At 42.6% G+C, this 20,382-nt stretch overlaps 1 protein-coding gene across 2 annotated transcripts in view; it reads right to left on the reverse strand.

Annotated features, from left to right (window-relative positions):
* Positions 1 to 2,626: 2,626 nt before the first annotated feature.
* BCAP29 (B cell receptor associated protein 29) overlaps positions 2,627 to 20,382 on the reverse strand; it is a 50,585-nt gene continuing 32,829 nt past the window's right edge. For both annotated transcript variants that reach the window (XM_039516695.1, XM_039516703.1), the window contains exons 6-8: positions 19,707 to 19,818; positions 9,456 to 9,556; positions 2,627 to 3,506 (exon numbers count right to left, since the gene is read on the reverse strand). In XM_039516695.1, the coding sequence (XP_039372629.1) occupies positions 3,468 to 3,506; positions 9,456 to 9,556; positions 19,707 to 19,818 (252 nt within the window). In that variant the 3' untranslated portion in view covers positions 2,627 to 3,467. The remainder of the gene's footprint in view (positions 3,507 to 9,455; positions 9,557 to 19,706; positions 19,819 to 20,382) is intronic.

Genomic DNA, 20,382 nt, shown 5'->3' on the forward strand with positions numbered 1-20,382 from the left:
GGGCTGCCTGACCCGGGACAGAGACTTTGAATTGTGGGACTTTTGGGACTGTGGGTGATTTAGGGGGGGTTGCTGGACTCAAGGGCCCAGAGAGAAGGACACGGCCCAAGTTGCTGGGGTGGGTCTTTGCTCACGGTTTGACCTATGAACTCCAGTTGAGGTATTTTCCAAATTTCATGCTTGTTGTTGTTTATCTTATGTAATTAAACCTTTTCTGCTACACCAAGAGTCTGTGCTTGTGAGAGGGGAAGTATTGCCTCCTTGAGGCGCCCAGGGGTGTGTGTAAGATTTTCCCAGGTCACTGGGTGGGGGCTCGAGCTGGTCTGCATTACGTTGTGGGGAAGGGACCCCTAGGTATTGAACCTGGCCCTTGCTGCTATTGTTTCAGCCTGGCAGAGGGGTTACATATAGTACCAGTGCCCAGCTCCTAGCGCTTGTGGAGACAGAGCCCTGCTGCTGGGGGAGGAGGTGCATGACATGAACGGTGGCTCTATAGCCTACGGGAGAGGGCTTATGCCAACCGAGGCTGGGCCTGTATAGTCATAGTATTTAAGGCCAGGATCATCTGATCTGATCTGACCTGCTGTATGTCACAGGCCACCAACACCACCCCGTAGCTAGTCCTGTGGTGGGGAGGGAGATAATGATGAGTTCATTTGCAGTCCACACAACACTTTAGAAAAGGTGGGGCTTGTGCTCCTCCCATGCTCCCATCCGCACTCCTATCCCTGCATGCCTTCGCCGTGGTGCTGAGAATTGCCAGCCATACCAGCAGCTCCCTCATCTGCAGTCTGAGGCCCCGATCCAGCAAAGATTTTAAGCACATGAGTAAGGCAGCCAGCTTCCAAAGCATGTATCACATATCACTACGGACAATAACCACACACAACAATCTGGGTAACAGTCAATGCGAAATAACTAAGGAGTCCTTTCCCTGGACACTTGAAGTAGAAGTACTTAACTTTTTAAGGGGACATGATCTGATGAATTTGATACAGCCTCCAGAATGGAATAGTGGACCATGAAATACAGAATTGCAGCTTAACATTATTTACTAAAAGGATATAGGGACACCACGTGTGGTCAAAGACTTTCTAAGTAGACTTAGAATCCACTCAGGATAAAAAATGAAGTAGAACGAAAATAGATTTAAAGGTTCACTTCAATAAGCTACCGTGGTCAAACGTTTTAGGTGCTAGAATGAGGGCAGTGCAGATAAAGTGATCACAAAGTGTATTGGACCCCACATGAAGTACTGTATTAAATGGCGGTTATAGTAATAACGCAGAGTCCGGTGGCACCTTTTTTACCCACGAAAGCTTATGCCCAAATAAATCTGTTCCTCATTAAGGTGCCACCAGACTTCTTGTTTTTGTGGATACAGACTAGCACAGCTACCCCTCTGGTAATAGTAATAGGCACAAAACAGATTTCCCTAGTTTATACCATCCTATATAAACTAAATGTTTGGCAATGTATGTTGTATAGTATACGATTTCATCCAAATATCAAAAGAACTCTCAGTTTTGTGGGTATCTGCATAACTGGGATTTCAGCAGAGGATAGTAACAAAGCCACGGATTTAGTTAAGGATGTCCTGTAACACTGGAAGGAGTTTGGAGAAGAATTGGCATGACTCACCTCAGCTAACATAAGTAAAGTTCCCCAACACTTTCATAAGCACCTGTTTTCAGTTCCTTATATTTTTGCCAAAATATTTAAAGATTTTAAATCTGGGTTTCTGCCTTAGGCTGGTTTTTAATTTCAGCTGTTTTTGTTCAGTTGTTTCTGAAAATGTGAGTAGGGAAAAACAGGTACTGTACACTGGCAATGGTAAATTCTGGCATTTTCAAACTGTTGGGTACTTGATTTTATACTTTTAAGGTTCTTTGAAATGTAGGTTTCTGTATGTTAATATTAAGGTTGTGTCCAGGGCATATTTACTGTATAGACAAGCTGATAACATAAACGCATTTAGTTGGAGCCATAAAAGTTTTAGGCTCTAATCCTAAAAGTTGAGCTGCATGGATTGACCTTTGTGGCTGCACAGAGCCCCAATTCCTTCCAGATCAGCTTGCAAGATTGGGGCCTTACTTTCTATCAGAAAACACTCAACAAACAAAGATATACCAAAGAAAGATGTATTACCAACTCTTCATTTTTTGCCTGAATTTCAAAAAGTGTTTTAAAATTTCTATATAGAAAAAAATTCCTCCTCCCCAGCATATGCCACTAACCTCCCTGCTAGGCTGAATAACTTTGCTGAGCACATACTTCTTTATATGGCATGTTGTGTTCAGATGGTCTGTTCTGAACTTTTGCATTAACATTAATTTTTTAACCCTCTGGTCTGTATTAATTTAAAAACACTTAGCATCAAACATACATATTTGTTGGACAAGGCAAGTGAAATAGTAATGTTATGAAAATGTTTTGTTCTTCATATGGATAATTATAAATTGATTTTAACGGAGACAGTTTATCAGATAAAAATGGACATTTTCCACAAACACATAAGCTTAAACAATCCCTTAAATATAAGCATCACATCAAACTTCTAAGTACAAAATTTGCATCACTAATGCAAAAATTACTCAGAATTTAGCTGTCAGATGCAAAAAACAGATAATGTAAAAACAATGTATATTTATTTTGAGGTATTGTATAATTACTCCTTAAAACATGAATTGCTTTTCATCAGTATAAGTAAATTATACATGAACATTCAACGAATTTTACACTTTGCAAAGCAAGAAAGCTCAGTGGCACACACACAAAGTAAACAATAGATTGACAAAAAATTTTGAAGTACTCCAAAAGAATAACCCAAAGGCACGCAAAATGGATAATTGTGAAACACACCCATCTGTGTGGCACAATGAGAAAAAACTAACTAGTGTAAGGTGGATTTAGAAATCTACCTTTTGTATTTTTACTGATTGTCAATCAAATCCTTCTACACAAGTAGAATGGAAAATGAAAAATATTTAGTCTTATTTAACCCATAAGTAATCAAATGTCATAGGACTCTTGATAGTCACTGGCAAAAAGGGGTTAAAGTCACCATGTTTTCATGGTTTGGTGTGATTTACAAAACCACTCAAATGTTACAAACAATTGGTGTTATTGTGCATGATCTTACACCATTTTTGAGAGCAAAAGGATAGAGATCATCTGAGTTGTTAGTGCAGATGGAAAATTTCCATTTATATGCTTACATTTTTCCTCACAAGAACTGAAATATAAATTTCAAGGCATATCCCATATATCACTTAGTAGTCTCATTGCAACACAGAATATATTTGGCAACCAAGAGCTATAAGTAGAATCTGAGTAGTGAACTGCAGTTCATTTGATTTTCTTAAGAAAAATCAAACCTTGTGCCATCTACTTCAGGAGGCTAAAGAGAAGAACAAGAGACTTCACACTGATGCAGTTATATCTAAGTAACCTTTCCTGAATTGCTTCTACTGGTCTTTCTTGTCCTCCTCTTCATCTAGGAGGTCCTGCAAAAAAAAAAAAAGAGACAGACAAGTCAGAAAGAAGGAAATGAACAAACTCTGCATTTGGCAAGATTAGAAATTGATGTCTCAGGATGAATATCCTAATCTTAAATCCTGAAAGGGCAAGAGATACTGGGCTCTCTCTGTAACCACACAAGTTCAGGATGCATCAGAAACACTATAGTTCCACTGCATGAGGAGAACCAAGAAGATGAAAAATGGCAGTTGGACTTCACATCCCAGAGCGAAGATCCATGGAGTTCTCTCCACAGGGACTTCAGGAAGGGTTGCGGGTGGCCGAGCTGGCTGGGAGATATTATAGCCAGTACACTGTGCAGATCTACTAGCTACACCCACATGCCCCCAAAGGGCCAGTAGGCTGCAGCTATTACTATAGTTCAGGGGTGGCCAAACTTACTGACTCTCCAAGCCAGATATGACAAATCTTCAGAAGTTTGAGAGCCGGGGTGTGCCTGATGGGGCTTAGGGATTCAACCCTGCTCCTGCCAAAGCCCTGAGCCCTGGGAGGCGCACCCCACGAGGCTGAAACCCCGAGAACCCCTCCCTGATGTGCAGAAGCAGCCCCGAGCCCCACTACCCTGTTGCAGGGCAGAAGTCTCGAGCATCCCCCTACCCCCAGTCTGGCAGGCGGAGGATGGGGGGCTCTGTGAGCTGCACTTTAACTGTAAAAGAGCCGCATGTGGCACACAAGCTGCAGTTTGGCCACCCCTCTATAGCTCATAAGCTGCAGTATGGACGCAGCTATGTAGGTGGTTGGGGTCTGGCTTCCTCAACACTCATGTTGATTTCCTATATAAAAGAAAGGGCTTGCCTTCACTACCGGGGAAATTGATGCTGCTGCAATCGATGCAGTGGGTGTCAGTTTAGCAGGTCTAGTGAAGACCTGCTAAATCGATGGTTGAGTGCTCTCTGGTCGACCCCTCCAAGAAGAGTAAAGTAAGTCGACTGGAGAACGTCTCCCATCAATTCGGCGCAGTGAAGACACTGGGGTAAGTCAGCCTAAGCTATGTCAACTCCAACTACATTATTTGCGTACATGGAGTAGTGTAACTTAGGTCGACTTACCCTGGTAGTAAAGACAAGCCCATAGGGATTTTAGCTTAAGTGCACCAATTGTCAAAAGTGACAAAAAACACCCAAACTACACACGGAGTTCCATATTCTCTGCATTTTGAGAAATAAAGTTTGTTCATTTTGCAAATCAAAAGTTTATAACATTTAACAACGGCAAAACAAAACCCCACAACAGATTGTAATCTCCTCCTGAACGCCATCTGTATTCTTTCTGGAGGCTACATCACTACCTATATTGAACATTCTACAATTAGAACGTGGCAGGCAATTTTGTTGATGTAGGAGTCAAAAGAATTGTGCTCTCCCCCATAGCACTGCTGGAGCCTAGTTCCAGTGGCATATACAAATTGCTTAAGACACACAGACATTGTAGAACCAATACAATTAACAGAAACAAAATGACGTTTTCCCAAGTAAACATACATGATGGACCAACAGGGCGCTAATGTGGGTGGTGACATTTTACAGAGTTACTTCTCTAACTGAAGCTGCACTTTAGGATAGTGGCAGAATTCTCTCAGCTTCTCAGAAATTAAGAGTTTGATTTTTTTAGGTCAAGGCTGAGTGTTGGCAGGGGTTAACGTGTGTTAGCAATGTCTATGAAATTGTATGTGACCATATCTTTCTCATTGAATATGTGTTAATGTAGAAATAATAAGGTATTACTTGTCCTGAGCCGGGAGGAAGAAAAGAGGCAAATATGCTCAAAGCTTGGTTGAAGGAGAAGTGAGGAGAGAGGGGGAAAAGCAATTTTGTACACAAAAAACTAAGTTAAAGTAACAATAAGGTTGTAAAGTCAAACACTCAAGAAGTTAGGAATTCAGAATTCCCGTGCAATCTTAATTTGGCTCCTTTGTGTGCACGCACATTATGACAAGGTGTTTACTTACATGATCACATATACTATTTGTTCCAAAGAGCCCCTGCGCCCCCTGTGCTCAGGATGGACAGTCAATGTGCACCTGTTCAGTATTTTGCTTTTATTCTCATTCAATGTGTTCTTTTAACAGTTGTGTTTGTGCGTGCAATTTCTTTTTAAAAAAAAGACAACCAAACCCAAATTCCATCATGTGGCATCATATTGACACCCACATGGTTCCAACCCTGATGATGAACCTTTTGATCCATCACACACATCTCTGTCACTTGAGCTAATAGAGTAACTCATAGAATAGGATGTCATCCTCAATGTGGATCGGCATGGGTGTGGGGGAATGAGACACACACTTAGCCAGGGGGGTTCACAGATATTGCTGATGGCAGAGGAAATGGTGAGACTCAGGAATCTTGGTTTCCATTCTTGTTTTTGGAAGAGACTATACTGTAAGGAGCATTAAGGCCTTTCTGCCTGTTCTCTCCTGCCTGCCTCCCCAAACTTGACTCCTTCAGCCTCATCCTCTTCAACATGTCACAATCCTGTCTCTTCCCCACCCCTGGGCTCCTTGTCCCAGTCTAACTCTCCACTTTTCAGTCTTCTCATCCCAGTTTCCTTGTTCAGTCTCCCCCCGTTATCTCCCCATCCAAATCCTAGGGCAGGTCTACACTACAGGGCTAAAATTGACCCAAGCTATGCAACTCCAGCTATGTGAATAATGTAGCCGGAGTCGACGTACCTTAGGTCGACTTATTGCAGTGTCTACACCGTGCGGGGTTGACAGGAGAAACTTTCCCGTCGACTTGCTTTATGCTTCTTGTTCCAGTGGAGTACTGGAGTCGATGGGAGAGCGATCGGTGGGCAATTTAGCGGGTCTTCACTAGACCTGCTAAACTAACCCCTGGTGGATCGATCGCTGTGCATCGATCCCCTGGTAAGTGGGGAGAAGCCCCCAGGTTCCTCTCCTCACTCACAGTCTTATTGCCCAACCAGTCACCCCAGCTCCCAGTCATTTTCTCTCCCCCCACCCTCAGTTCTGTCAGACACCTTGCACCACTCTACTCCTTTGTTGCTCTTGTCCTCTCTGTATTGAAGTCAGGTGGCTTCCTCTTCTCCCTGTGCAGCAGCAAAACTGTGTTTCTGGGCCTGCGTGCCACTGACGGCACAGGAGAAGCTAGCTCCCTGTATTCAGTTCTAGTGCCCAGCCTGAGGCAGCAGGGAGCTGCAATTACAGAGAAAATCCAGCTTCCACCCTAAAGCTGGGCTGGAATATATTCAGTCACTCGGGGGGGGGGGGGGGGTTTGCATATGCATAGTCTAGTCAGTACAGGTACTCTGAGGGGCTGCAGCATGCTCAGGGAAGACAGAATCTTCAGATGTTTTAGCTGTCAAGTGAATATTTTTTAAAAGGTTTGTAATTTAGTCAAATTTGCACCAATTTTGTTTTAACAGCACAGGTACATTCCTGACACAAAGGCTACCAGCTGCCGAATTTCCAGTTACTGCTCCAAAGCACAGGGGCACTAGAGCCTCTCAAAGAAAAGCTCACCAGAATTTTAATACCGTAAAACAATGTATTTTCCACAACTTTGTTCTTGGAAACAGCTGAATCATTTTGGCTGAAAAACTTGCAAAAAATTTTTATCCCGAGGCAGACACCTGGAATGGAAAATTTCATCCCATATAATTAAAGTTTGACAACTTTTAATCAACTGAAAACAGGGTCCTACATGGGAAGGGTCTGGCAATCTTAAAAGGCAGTGCTACCAGCCCCACTATGTTTTTATAGTATTTCAATGCCTCTGAACCCCTAAGCCCAATAAAAATCCATAAAATGATTTTTTAAAGTGTTATTCAGCTTTTGCCAGTTAGGCTGCCTGTTAACATCTTATAATAATAATAGGAGATATACCAATCTCCTAGAACTGGAAGGGACCTTGAAAAGTCATTGAGTCCAGCCCCCTGCCTTCACTAGCAGGACCAATTTTTGTCCCAGATCCCTAAGTGACCCCCTCAAGGATTGAACTCACAACCCTGGGTTTAGCAGGCCAATCCTCAAACCACTGAGCTATCCCTCCCCCCATCACTCAGTTTGAACACTGTGTTTACACTGACCTGTTTGTAGTCTCTTGCTTCCTGGTTCTTGAGCATTAACAATGCTGCAGCATTTCGATTGCAAACATCATAGAGGAATATTTAAAACCATAAAACAAAAAGCAACCCCAAACCCTCTGTCTCATTGTAATTTCCATTACCTTCTTGAAGCTCTCAGGCTCAATCCTTTAGTGAAGGACTTCACATAAATCCTCAACTCAACCCCCAAGCTACAGTACATCAGCTTAGAAATCTGATGATGCCACCTTTTCTTTTCTTATCTCAGAAAAATACTACCCAGCTTTGCCATAAGATTGCTGCAAGAAGGCAGAATTCTACTAGGTATTTTTATTACCTTAAGAACATAAGAACCCAGGTCAGACCAAAGATCCATCCAACCCAACATCCTGTCTACCGACAGTGGCCAATGCCAGGTGCCCCAGAGGGAGTGAACATAACAGGTACACGTCTACCATGATAGAACGCGATCCGATATAACACAAATTCGGATATAACGCGGTAAAGGAGCGGGGAGCCCCGGGCCCTTTAAAGCGCCACCTGAGCCCTGCTGCTTTACTGCGTTATATCCAAATTCATGTGGAGCCCCAGGCCCTTTAAATCCCCACCCAAGCCCTGCTGCCAGAGCTCCGGCGGTGATTTAAAGGGACCGGGGCTCCCCGAAGCAGCTGGAGCACCGGGCCCTTTAAATCACCGCTGGGCAAGGCCGGTGGAAGGATGTTTCGTGCCCTAGACAAAAACTTTCACCTTGCGCCCTCCCTCCCCCACGCCCCCGCCCTGAGGCGCCCCCCTTGCAGTAGCTCCCTAAGCTGATTGGCTTGGGAGGTGGGAGAAGTGAAGCAGCTGCTTCACCTGCTCCACCTCCTCCCCGAGCACACCATGGCCACTTTACTTCTCCCCCCTCCTAGGCTTGCAGCGCCAATCAGCTTAGGCACCGCAAGCCTGGAAGGTGGGAGAAGTGAAGCAGCCACAGCGTGCTCAGGGAGGAGGTGGGGCAGGGGTGAGCTGGGGCAGGGAGTTCCCCTGCGTGCCGCCCCCCCCACCCCGCCACTTGCTGCAGGCGCCCCTCCCCGCGCTCCCCTGCCCCAGCTCCTGCTGCTTAAATGCCTGTGGCAACCAGGGCAGCCGAAGATCCGGCCGCCCCGGTTGCTGCCGAAGAAAATGGCGCCCCCCAAATCCTAGTGCCCCAGGCAACCGCCTAGGTTGCTTAAATGGTTGCACCGGCTCTGCCGCTGGGGAAGCCAGTCCAGTCCGGACCGAACCCAATATAACGCGGTCTCACTTATAAGGTGGTGAGATTTTTGGCTCCCGAGGACTGCGTTATATCGGGGTAGAGGTGTAATGATCAAGTGATCTCTCTTCTGCCATCCTTCTCCAACCCCTGACAAACAGAGGCTAGGGACACCATTCCTTACCCATCCTGGCTAATAGCCATTAATGGAGTTAACCTCCATGAATTTATCTAGTTCTCTTTTAAACCCTGTTATAGTCCTAGTCTTCACAACCTCCCCAGGCAAGGAGTTCCACAAGTTGACTGTGCACTGTGTGAAGAAGATCTTCCTTTTATTTGTTTTAAACCTGCTGCCCATTAATTTCATTTGGTGGCCCCTAGTTCTTACATTATGGGAACAAGTAAATAACTTTTCCTTATTCACTTTCTCCACACCACTCATGATTTTATATACATCATATCCCCCCTTAGTCTCCTCTTTTCCAAGCTGAAAAGTCCTTCAGGGAGTAATTTCCATTGTAACATATACTGAAGGGTTTGATAAATTATCTTGCTCTTGGAAAAGAAATATCCAACATGTGTAATTTTGTTAGTACAATTTCAGAACATTCTGCTCATACAGTGAACCACAACCACCTACCTGCAGCAGTTCATGTTCTTTCATAAGGCGATCATATTCTCTTTTAAGGCCTTCAGATTGCTTTTTAACTGCAGTCACTTCATTTGTTGCTTTGGAAAGGGCTATAAGATATAGAAGTGAATTTATCAAAACACTTTAGTCACTGCATTTTGATATGAAGAAACATCTATGCAATGATACTACAGCTGTCCAAAGGGTAAATTTTCAATTCTATCTTTAACAGTACGTGCACCAGAAATATACGTTCCAATGTGCAGGTGAACCAATGTGATATATGCCATCATGTGGCAGCAATGTCCCTCTGCCATGTACATTGGCCAAACCGGACAGTCTCTATGTAAAAGAATAAATGGACACAAATCAGACGTCAAGGATTATAACATTCAAAAACCAGTTGGACAACACCTCAATCTCCCTGGTCACTTGATTACAGACCTAAAAGTCGCAATATTACAACAACAAAACTTCAAAAACAGACTCCAATGAGAGACTGCTGAATTGGAATGAATTTGCAAAATGGATACCATTAAATTAGGCTTGAATAAAGCCTGGGAGTGGATGGGTCATTACACAAAGTAAAACTATTTCCCCATGTTTATTTCCCCCACACACACACACACACTGTTCCTCACAACTTCTTGTCAACTGCTACAAATGGACTATTTTGATTATCACCACAAAAAGTTTCTCTCTCCTCTGCTGGTAATAGCTCACCTTAACTGATCACTCTCGTTAGAGTGTGTATGGTTCTCTGTGTATTTATATATATTATATATAATCTTCCTACTGTATTTTCCACTGCATGTATCCGATGAAGTGGGCTGTAGCCCACAAAAGCTTATGCTCAAATAAATTTGTTAGTCTCTAAGGTGCCACAAGTGCTCCTGTTCTTTTTGCGGATACAGACTAACACGGCTGCTACTCTGAAACCTGCCATAAAGGATAAAGGCACTTAGAATCTATGCATCTATAAGGCCAGAAGGGACCATAATGATCATCTAGTCTGACTTCCTGTCTAAACACAGGCCACAGAACTTCCCCCAAATAATTCCTAGAGCATATTTTTTAGAAAAACATCCAATCTTGATTTAAAAATGGCCAGCATATGCCACACGACCCTTGGTAAATTCTTCCAGTAGTTAATTACTCTTACCATTAAAAATATAAGCCTTATTTCCTGTCTGAATCTGTCCAGATGCAACTTCCAGCCACTGGATTATTTTATATCTTTCTCTGCTTGATTGAAGAAACCACGATTAAATATTTGTTCTCCACATATGTATTTGTAGAGTGTAATCAAGTTACACCTTAACCTTCTCTTTGTCAAGCTAAACAGATGCAGCTCCTTCACACTATCACTATAAGGCAGCTTTTCTAATCCGTTATCATTCTTGTGGCTCTTCTCTGAACCTACTCTAATTAATCAATATATTTCTTGAATTGTGGGCAGGAGAACTGGACACAGTATTCCAGCAAGGTTGCACCAGTGCCAAATTCAGACGTAAAATAACCTCTCTATTCCTACTGAAGATTCTCCTGTTTATACATCCCAAGATCACATTAGCTCTTTCGGCCACAGCATCACACTGGGAGTTCATGTTCACCTGATTATCCACTACAACCTTTTTCAGAATCACTGATTCCTAGGATAGATTTCCCCATCCTGCAAGTATGGTCTTCATTCTTTATTAACAGATGCATACATTTAAGCTGTATTAAAGCAGTTTGCTTGTGCCCAGTATACCAAGTGATCCAGATTGCTTTGTATCAGTGACTTGTCCTCTCCATTATTTAAAACTCCCTTGACTTTGGTATAATCTGCAAACTCTATCAGTGATGATTTTATGTTTTCTTCCAGGTCATTGATAAATATGTTAAACAGAAGAAAGAACTGACCTTTATGGAAGCAAATCTGCTCAATGATGAGTCCCTGTTTACTGGTCTCAAAATGTAACTATCATCCAGTTTTCAATCTATTTAATGTGTGCTAATTTTATATCATTTGAGTTTTTTAATCAAAATGTTATGCAGTACCAAGTCAAATCCCTTACAGAAGGGTAAGTATCAACACTATTACCTTTATCAACCAAACTTAATATCTGTTTTTGATGTGGTTACAAGTTAATTTGACAAGATCTATTTTCCATAAACCATGTTGATTTGCATTAATTACATTACCTTCCTTTAGCTCTTTGTTAATTGAGTCCTGTACCAGCTGCTCCATTATCTTGACCGGGATTGACAGGTCTATAATTACCTAGATCATCCTGTTCACCTTTTTAAAAAATTGGCAAACTAGCTGTCTTCCAGTCTTCTGGAACTTCCCCAGTGCTCCAAGACTTATTGAAAAATCAACATTAACAGTCCAGAGAGCTCCGCAGCAAGTTCTTTAAAAACTCTTGAATGCAAGTCACCTGGACCTGCTGATTTTAAAGTATCTGACTTTAGCAGCTTCTGTTTAACATCCTCCAGAGATATTAGTGAAATGGAAAGTGTGTTATCACCATATGAGACGGTATCATCTGTTTTACCCCAAATAAACAGAAATATTTACTGAAGACCTCTACATTTTCTGCATTATTTCTGATAATTCTGCCATTGCCATTTAGTAATGGACCAATACCATTGTCAGGATTGTTTTTGTTCCTAATTAATATATTTAAAAATTTCCTTACTGTCCTTATGAACTTATGAAAATATTTATGTTTGACTGGTGACCAATCATATGCTTTGAAAAGTGTAAATTTAAGAACATGTTCAGCACCTCCCACTCTCATTGAAGTCTTTGTACCCAACTCCCAGCCTTAAAAACTCAAACTGGGCAAGAGTAGGATGCTCTTGCCTGGGCCACAGAAGAGGAGTGGAATTGTTCTAAGAGGGCTTCTCCACCCTAATAACTGGAAAAGCTGCAATGTTCCTACCACATACTCCTCTCTGCAGAAGTGGCGGACCAGATCATCACAGCAATTCTTAGGCCTTTCCCCTGCTCAAACTATTAATCCTCTACTGGGGAAATGGTTTTGCTACCAGATAATTCATGCAATAATTAAAACTTATCAGTGTTGGTTGCAAGGTAATTTCTTTTTAAAATGGCTAATACTTTGCTCTTGCGCAGTTTGAAAGATTATGTGAAGGGCCACTTTCTTTAGAGAATCTCAAAGTGTATTTGCAAAACATTTTCCAGGCAAAGAAAATAAGGCACAAACAGGCTAAGTGATTTGTCCAAGATAACAGCAAGCCAGTTGTAAAGCTGGGAGTAATACTCAGATCTCCTGACTCTCAGTACTGTGCTCTAATCAGAAACACATCCTTCAGAAACGTTAATTCTTCATTAAAAACTAATTCACTTGGCTCCTCTGCTCACAGCATTTTCACTGTTTTTACATTGAGTGAGCAATTCCAAGCAATTGGATAAAATGTTTATCAAATTCAAATTAAGTTTGTCCCTTGCAGAGGGACTTCATAACATCTTAACATGCTGCTTAAGTAGATTGGCAGGCCCTGCAAAAGCCCTCCTCACCAGGGTTAATGATATCTCTTTGAAAAAATATAATCAGATATATTCAGCTATGACATGGACTGCATTGCATGGGATGCCTCTTAATAAAGTCAGTCTAGAGCTGATGTGGGCAAACTATGGCCCGCGGGGCCGTCCAGCCCGGCCCTTGAGCTCCTGGCCAGTGAGGTTAGCCCCAGGCCCCTCCTCTGTTGTCCCCCTCTTCCCCACAGTGACGCTGCCACGCGGGAAGCACTCTGGGCAGCGCGGCTGCGTGCTCCTACAGGGCCGTGTGGCAGCGTGTCTGGCTCTGGCCAGGTGGCGCGGCTGCCAGACATGCTGCTCTGAGCAGCATGGTAAGGGGGCAGGGAGGGGGGGGGAAATGGATAAGGAGCAAGGGGTCCCGGGGGACAGTCAGGGGACAGGGAGCAGGGGTGATTGGATGGGGCGGAGGTTCGGGGGCAGTCAGGGACGGGGTGGGGCTGGATAAGCGTGGGAGTCCTGGAGGGCCTGTCGGGGTAGGGGTGGATAGGAGGCGGGGCAGTCAGGCAGCAGGGGTGAGGGTTGGATGGGGAGGTTGGAAATGGGGCTGGGGGCCCAGGAGGGGTGGTCAGGAGACAAGGAGCAGGGGGGGTTGGATGGGTCAGGGGTTCTGAGGGGGGCAGTCAGGGGGTGGGAAGTGGGAGGAGTCGGATGGGGGTGGGGGCCAGACTGTTTAGGGAGGCACAGCCTACCCTACCCAGCCCTCCATGCAGTTTTGCAACCCCGATGTGGCCCTCGGGCCAAAAACTTTACCTGCCCCTGGTCTAGAGGTTAAAGCAAAAGGATGGGAGCATGCTAGGCTTGTCTTGTATATCTAGCTCTGCCAATAACTCAACATGCAACCTGACCTGGTCACTTAACCTTCTTGTATCTCAATTTCCCCATTTGTAGATGGAAAATGATGTTTACTCACTTTTGTAAAATGTTTTGAGATCCTGTGAAGGTTTTCATGTAAAGGGCATTTTCACACATCCCTTCAGCCTGGTTCTCCCACACCCAGAGATGACCCATGCCTGCCGACAGCGGGAGTGGGAAGGTACAGAGGGCAGCCAGCTTCGGCAGTATTACTGAGCATGCTTAGTACAAGCCAAACAGCACATCTGGGGGGGGACCCCGCAGCCCCCCCCCGCATCGTCTCTGCCCCAGTCTCTTTAAAACAAAAACCTACATAATGCCCAAACTGAACTCTCACTGGTAGTGATAAAATTTATCAAATGCTTTCATGTGTCCCTGTTTTTTGTTCAGACCTTTCAAATCTTGAACAATCTTGCATCAATTTATTTTAAATTAAAAAATGAATGAATGATTGTAATATTATAGGTCTTGAAATGGTGTGTGTATTTTAAAACTAGATTGGCCAAAACCATCCCTTACCTCTTCCCATAAAACCTAGAGAACTAGCAACACAATATTCTTGTTACACTTATTTTGTACACAAACCAAATCTGTTTAAAGGATCCATGATCCTGTTTCAGCAGCATCTTTTTCCTCCCCCTTCCCACCCCATTATCAGCCTCTGAGAACTATTTTGAATACTTTTTAGTTCTGCGTGTGTGTGTGTGTGCGCGTGCGCGTGTAAATATAATGTGTTCAGAAGCACCTGAGGGTATGTCTACTGTGAAAGTAGAGTATCAGAGGGGTAGCCGTGTTAGTCTGGTTCTGTAAAAGCAGCAAAGAATCCTGTGGCACCTTATAGACTAACAGACGTTTTGCAGCATGAGCTTTCGTGGGTGAATACCCACTTCCGACGATGCATCCGACGAAGTGGGTATTCACCCACGAAAGCTCATGCTGCAAAACGTCTGTTAGTCTATAAGGTGCCACAGGATTCTTTGCTGTGAAAGTAGAATTAATTAGATTGTAAAAGTAGAATGAATTAAAGAAATGCTGTATCTTCCTTTAAGCAGGAATGAGGAATGTTGAAATAAAGTTGTCAGGAAGAGAAACATTAAGGTATGGAACAATGGGTCCACTTAAGCTAATGTGTGACATTAGCAGGAGATCGGTAAGAGTTAATAAGGAAATAAGATGTGTGTGTCTAGCCCCAGGTATACTTATCAGTTCTGTTCCCTTTGTTATCTTGTTAAGTTCGTGCCCTTTTTATCTGTATAAATAAAGTAACTTAAGCCTTGCATGGCACTCACACATTATCTGGGTGTATTAGCAGAACGCTTTGCTAATAAAACAGAGTGGTCTGACAAATTGTGAGTCCTAAATCTAACTTTGACACTACACTGCAGCCAGGAGCTGATATTCCCAGTGTGGGCAGACAGACTTGTGCTAACTCACCTTGAGCTAGTGTGTTAAAAATGTCTGTGTGAAGATTGCAATACTGGAGGCAGCTTGGGCTAGCTGTCTGAACTTGGACCCAGGGGGTCAGGCTGGCTTGGACTCAGGCTGCCAGCCCAAGTCTCAGCCAGTGCCACAACGTCCCCACTGCTACTTTTAGCATACTAGCTTGAACTGAGTTAGCACGAGTCCCAGCTGCAGTGGAAACATACCCTAAATCTCATTTTCAAAAGCGACTTAAGCTTCGAAGCACCAAATGCACTTTTGAAAATTTTACTCATCATGAAGTTCAAAATTACCACCCCACAAACACACACTTTAAACATTTTGCAAAACATGAATGCCACATTAAACAAAAAAGACAGACATGTTACCCCTTTTGCTTATTGTGGCTGGAAGGTTGGCAGGGGAAAAAAAAGGGAGACATGTCAGTGGGGTTCTGTGTCCTCTTATTTTGGATTTCTTATTCTGTGTAGTGGAACAGCTTTGATATGGATGGAGTCTGGTATGGAAGAAGCGTCATTTAATGAAAATATACAGGAATGGAAGAGCAGAAGGGTTGTCATGCTCTCAGATACAGGCAGAACGTTTGGTGCAAATCATATGGAGTGGAGCATTATCATGAGATGTCCACATGCTACTGAGGAATTTGGCACGGATCTGTTCTGCTGCAATGCTTAATTAATACTTGTCAATCTGTATAACTTTTTGTTATGTGTAAATAAAGCTGTAACTTTTACTAGATGTTAGTGCAGTGCCTGCAGAAGGCAAGGTGAGTTGAGGACGAAAAGGAGCAGGTCAATTCTGCTGCACGTCCCTCAGAAAAGGTCCCATGGTCATGAACAAAAACTTCACATTTCAATAGTTCCCTAAAGTACAGGATCCATACGTGAGAAAGGATAGATAAGACAAATGCCTGGTTAATATATAGACAAGGTGGATGAGGTTAATATATAGTCATTTAAATGTATTTTTCTAATCCATTTTCTAATCCATCCACGAAAAGGATAGCTGAGAAAAGGAAAGTCCTGCAAATTAAACTCAGACCAGTTTATTTCACTGCGGGTTTTTAGACAATTTATGGCACTAGCAAAATAGTGTATTATGTTGTTTCAGTATGTAGGGCTATTATGTTTACTCTTGATTGAAATTTAGGAAACTAAAACACACCAAAGAAACTTCACATTTTCAGAAATAGCCTCGAGAAGTTCCCCTGCAAATTTGTATGTACAAGTTTTCCATAAGTAAACTTGTCTACATGCAAAAGGTAGTAAGTACAGTGCTAGCAGATAGGTTGAGAGCCTTTGAGAATTTAGATAAAATTTTCCTGTTATAAGCAATTTTAGTCTTGAAATGTACCTGTGTGCAAAAGGAGAAATATTTTCTTATTTCTGGATTCATTTTTTTGGCTTTATACAGAAAATCATACCAGAAGACAGTCAGTCACTCATGACCATCAGGTCTACATCACCACTAATAAATCCTGCCAGCACTCAGTCATTTTCAGATAGTAGTGAAACAGTCTTCATAATATGTATGTGCATCTATAAACTGCCATCTCAGAATTTTTCTCTAAGGACATGTAATTACATGTCCAGGTATGCTAAAAATGGACTTACGCTCTGAAAGTGCTAGCTAACCCACTGCTGGGTGCCTGTAAAGCCCTCAGTATGTGGGTCTGCAATAAAGAAAAATAAAAGCCCCCATTTCCTTCACTTCCATAGCATTGCTAAAAAAGAGGCCTAAATGGGGATGGAAAAACCAGAACAAAACATAACAAAAAAAACCTGTCTGAAATCTTTGTCACCTCCTCTACCACTTTTTCCTCAGATTTAGGTAAACCCCTTATCTACAATTCTGGCCTTGTTTTCTCTAGGAAAAATGGTGTGTTCTAAACTCACACACCAGTTTGTCGCTTTCATATGATTAAGAGACTGCTCCTCAGAGGGCCTCTGGCAGGGAAAAGGGTAAAGGAGACCCCCTCCTTTCAAAATAATGGATTTTTGCTGTATTAATGCATCAAGCCCAATTAAAAACAGTTGTTCTGCAGTTTTAATTTGTCTTCAGCTTTAGAACTGACAACTATGATTCATTAAATGTTTGGAGTTGTTATTCTTGCAGTTTAGTAGCAAAGGCACACTACTCTAGCCAGGCCACTGACCACTCTGTGATCTCATGAGTACTGCTACTTTATGGTGACAGCATTCTGTATATCGTCAAGGAAAAATATTTTTGGACTAGATTGTGTCTATTTGATCTTTACAAGGTCACAAGTGATGTTATCTAAAACATTAATTTCAGATGGGTGAGAGTGTTCATAAATGTCACACACCTTGAAAGATCAAAAGAGGACATCTTCAAACAGGTAAAATCTGCTTTTATCTCAGTGTCAATTAACCAAGAAAGCAGTTATGACAGCCTAAACCTTAAAAACGATAGCTGATAACATATGGTGTCATGCTACAAAGCACATCATCCCCCCCCTTTTTAAAAAAATAAAAAAAAGAGAAGAAATGCAAAATGTCTCTACAGTTTAAAAAAAAAAAAGAAGAAAAAAAAAAGAAAGAAAAGAAAAATACAAACAGTCAGAATTCCGGGAAGGGCTTACCTTGTATCTGTGGTTTAAAAACTACACTGTACCGAATAAACTTTTCATATACCATCCCTTTTTTGGTATGAAGAGGAAGATTGTACATAGGCTTGGAAGGATTAGATTTGTATCAGTAAATATAAAGTTAATGTCAATTTCACTGGTCACACACAAACTAATGAAAAATGTTTCCATTGATGCTAATCAAAATGTATAGATAAGCAGCATTTTTCTTACTTTGCCTAAGAAATTAAGGATATTTTCTTTGTATATTTTGACATCTGATGTTGACAATTTGTGTTTTAAAGTTATAAAACTTTAACTTTTTGAATCTTGTAGTGAGGCAGTGTGGTTCCTGCTGCCCTGGAGAGTGTCCTGCCCAACACCAGCATGGGCGGAGCCAGGGAGCTCTGAGCCTGCCCCCCAGAGGGTCAGGCATGGCACTGGAAGTATAAAGGCCCGACCCCAGAGCTCACTGAGACGGCAGCCGCTGGGGAGGCCAGACGCCTCCGGCCTAGCTTGCGATTGGGAAACCCCAGTGGCCTGCGGTAAACCCAAGGACTGGCCCAACCTGCCCCGTGCCAGCTACCCAGAGGAGTTGCAGGCCTGCTCCGCGCCAGCTACCTGGAGGAGTTGCCAGGCCTGCCCTGTGCCAGCTATCCCGAGGAACCCATGGTGCTGGACCCCCCTGAGGACACCACCCTGACCCAGGTACCTCAAGAGGGGGAGTCTGGAAGTAGCCCAGGGGCAGCCGACCCTAGTCTGGCTGCAGCACTGCCAGAACCCGTGTCAGTGTGTTGCGGCCAGGATCCCTACTGACTCAGCAGCGGGTCTTCTGCCGCTGCTAGGGCCCCAGACTGGGACACAGTGGAGTGGGAGGACTTGCGTCTCCCCTGCCACCCAACTCTCGTGTGGCAGTCTCTTCCTCTCCCAGGCCCTTTGGAGCCAAGGGCATGGGCTGACTGTTATATACTGTTGTTGCTCAGACCCAGCCTGAGGGCCTGAGCACTTCACTCACTATTGCCCCGTCTTGACCTAGGGCCTGGGCTTGCTGTGTTTAGTTCTGCCCTCACAAAGGCTGCAGAGGAAGACTCCCGCGGCCAAACTAATTCCCCACAAGACATCTTCCCAAATTTAGTGAGGTGGTGTGGTTCCTCACCGCCCCAGAGAGAGACGAGGCCCAGCTAACCTCTCTACAAATCTCAACTTCTGTCATTACTGTCTAACCCCTCCATAATTTCCTAAAAGTGAAAATTTAAATCCATAACAGAAAAATGCTTTAAAATTATCAATATTATCCACCAACATTTTAAAAAAGTAAAGATCGCAATTCTGCCAAGCCTAGTTATATATTACAAGACATGAAAGGTTATCTTGGTACCTGTAAATTGCATTCTTGTACAGTATAACACTTTGATATCAAGACCTATCCAGCTGAATTAAAACAGCTAAAGGTTATAATTCTAGTGCCTTAGTTACATTATAATTGTTTACAACATACAACTTTGCATAACATGTTTACTGTAAGAGAAAGTGACACTGACTGTACCTGAAATACTGGGCAAAAGCACCTGCTTACAAAGGTCTCAAACTCCATTTAAGTAAGTGGAGTTCACCTGACCTACACCAGGGATTATTTGATCAAGTGAGCTAAAATCTTTTATTTTTATTTTTTTTAAGGAAATAAAAATCAAAATTACTTGAATATATAAAAATGATGAATCTGATATTTTTGTTAGGAGATTTCTTAGACTATTGAATTTAAGGACCAAGCTTTGAGGCATAGAAAGCCAAGTCATTCTCATTAAAAAGAACAATTAAAAAAACAGGTTACCATTCGAAGTTTTCTTTAATTCCGCTTTCAGTTTTTCAGTTTCTTTCCTCAGTTTTTTATTGTCTTCTTCTAGGGCCTGTTCATTTTCACACTTCCCTTTTTCATTCAACGCCTAGCCAAAATTAATAATAATAATAATAAAAAAAATTGTGAGTAAAGTTAGTATTAGTTTAAATTACTGCTAGATATTAATACAAATGACCAAACAACATTGGCCCTCATCCTACAATGTGCTGGATGTCTTCAATTCCCACTGATGTCAAAAAGAAGCTATAAAAGATTAGCACCTCTGGAAAAAACAAAACAAAACAGATGCATCCATAAATATAGTCATAACATTTAAGGTTGAAAGGGACCATTAGGATTGTCTGTTATAACCTCCTGCATAACATAGGCCAAAGAAATTCACCCAATAATTTCGGCATCAAACCCACAATGTGTCTAAACTATAGCATCTCTTTGAAAATAAAAGATCCAGTCTTGATTTAAAGACTGCAGGTGATAGCTTACCAAGAGATGTGGTAGATTCTCTGCTCCAATGGTTAGCTACCTTCACTGTTAAATTGTGCCTTATTTCTACTCTGAATTTGTCCAGGGGTAGCTTCCAAACATTGGATCTCATTATTCCTTTTTCTGACAGATAAAATAATAATCTATTATCAGAAAATCGCTTCTC

Source organism: Mauremys reevesii, linkage group 1 (genome assembly GCF_016161935.1).
Source record: "Mauremys reevesii isolate NIE-2019 linkage group 1, ASM1616193v1, whole genome shotgun sequence".
Taxonomy (NCBI): Eukaryota; Metazoa; Chordata; order Testudines; family Geoemydidae; genus Mauremys; species Mauremys reevesii.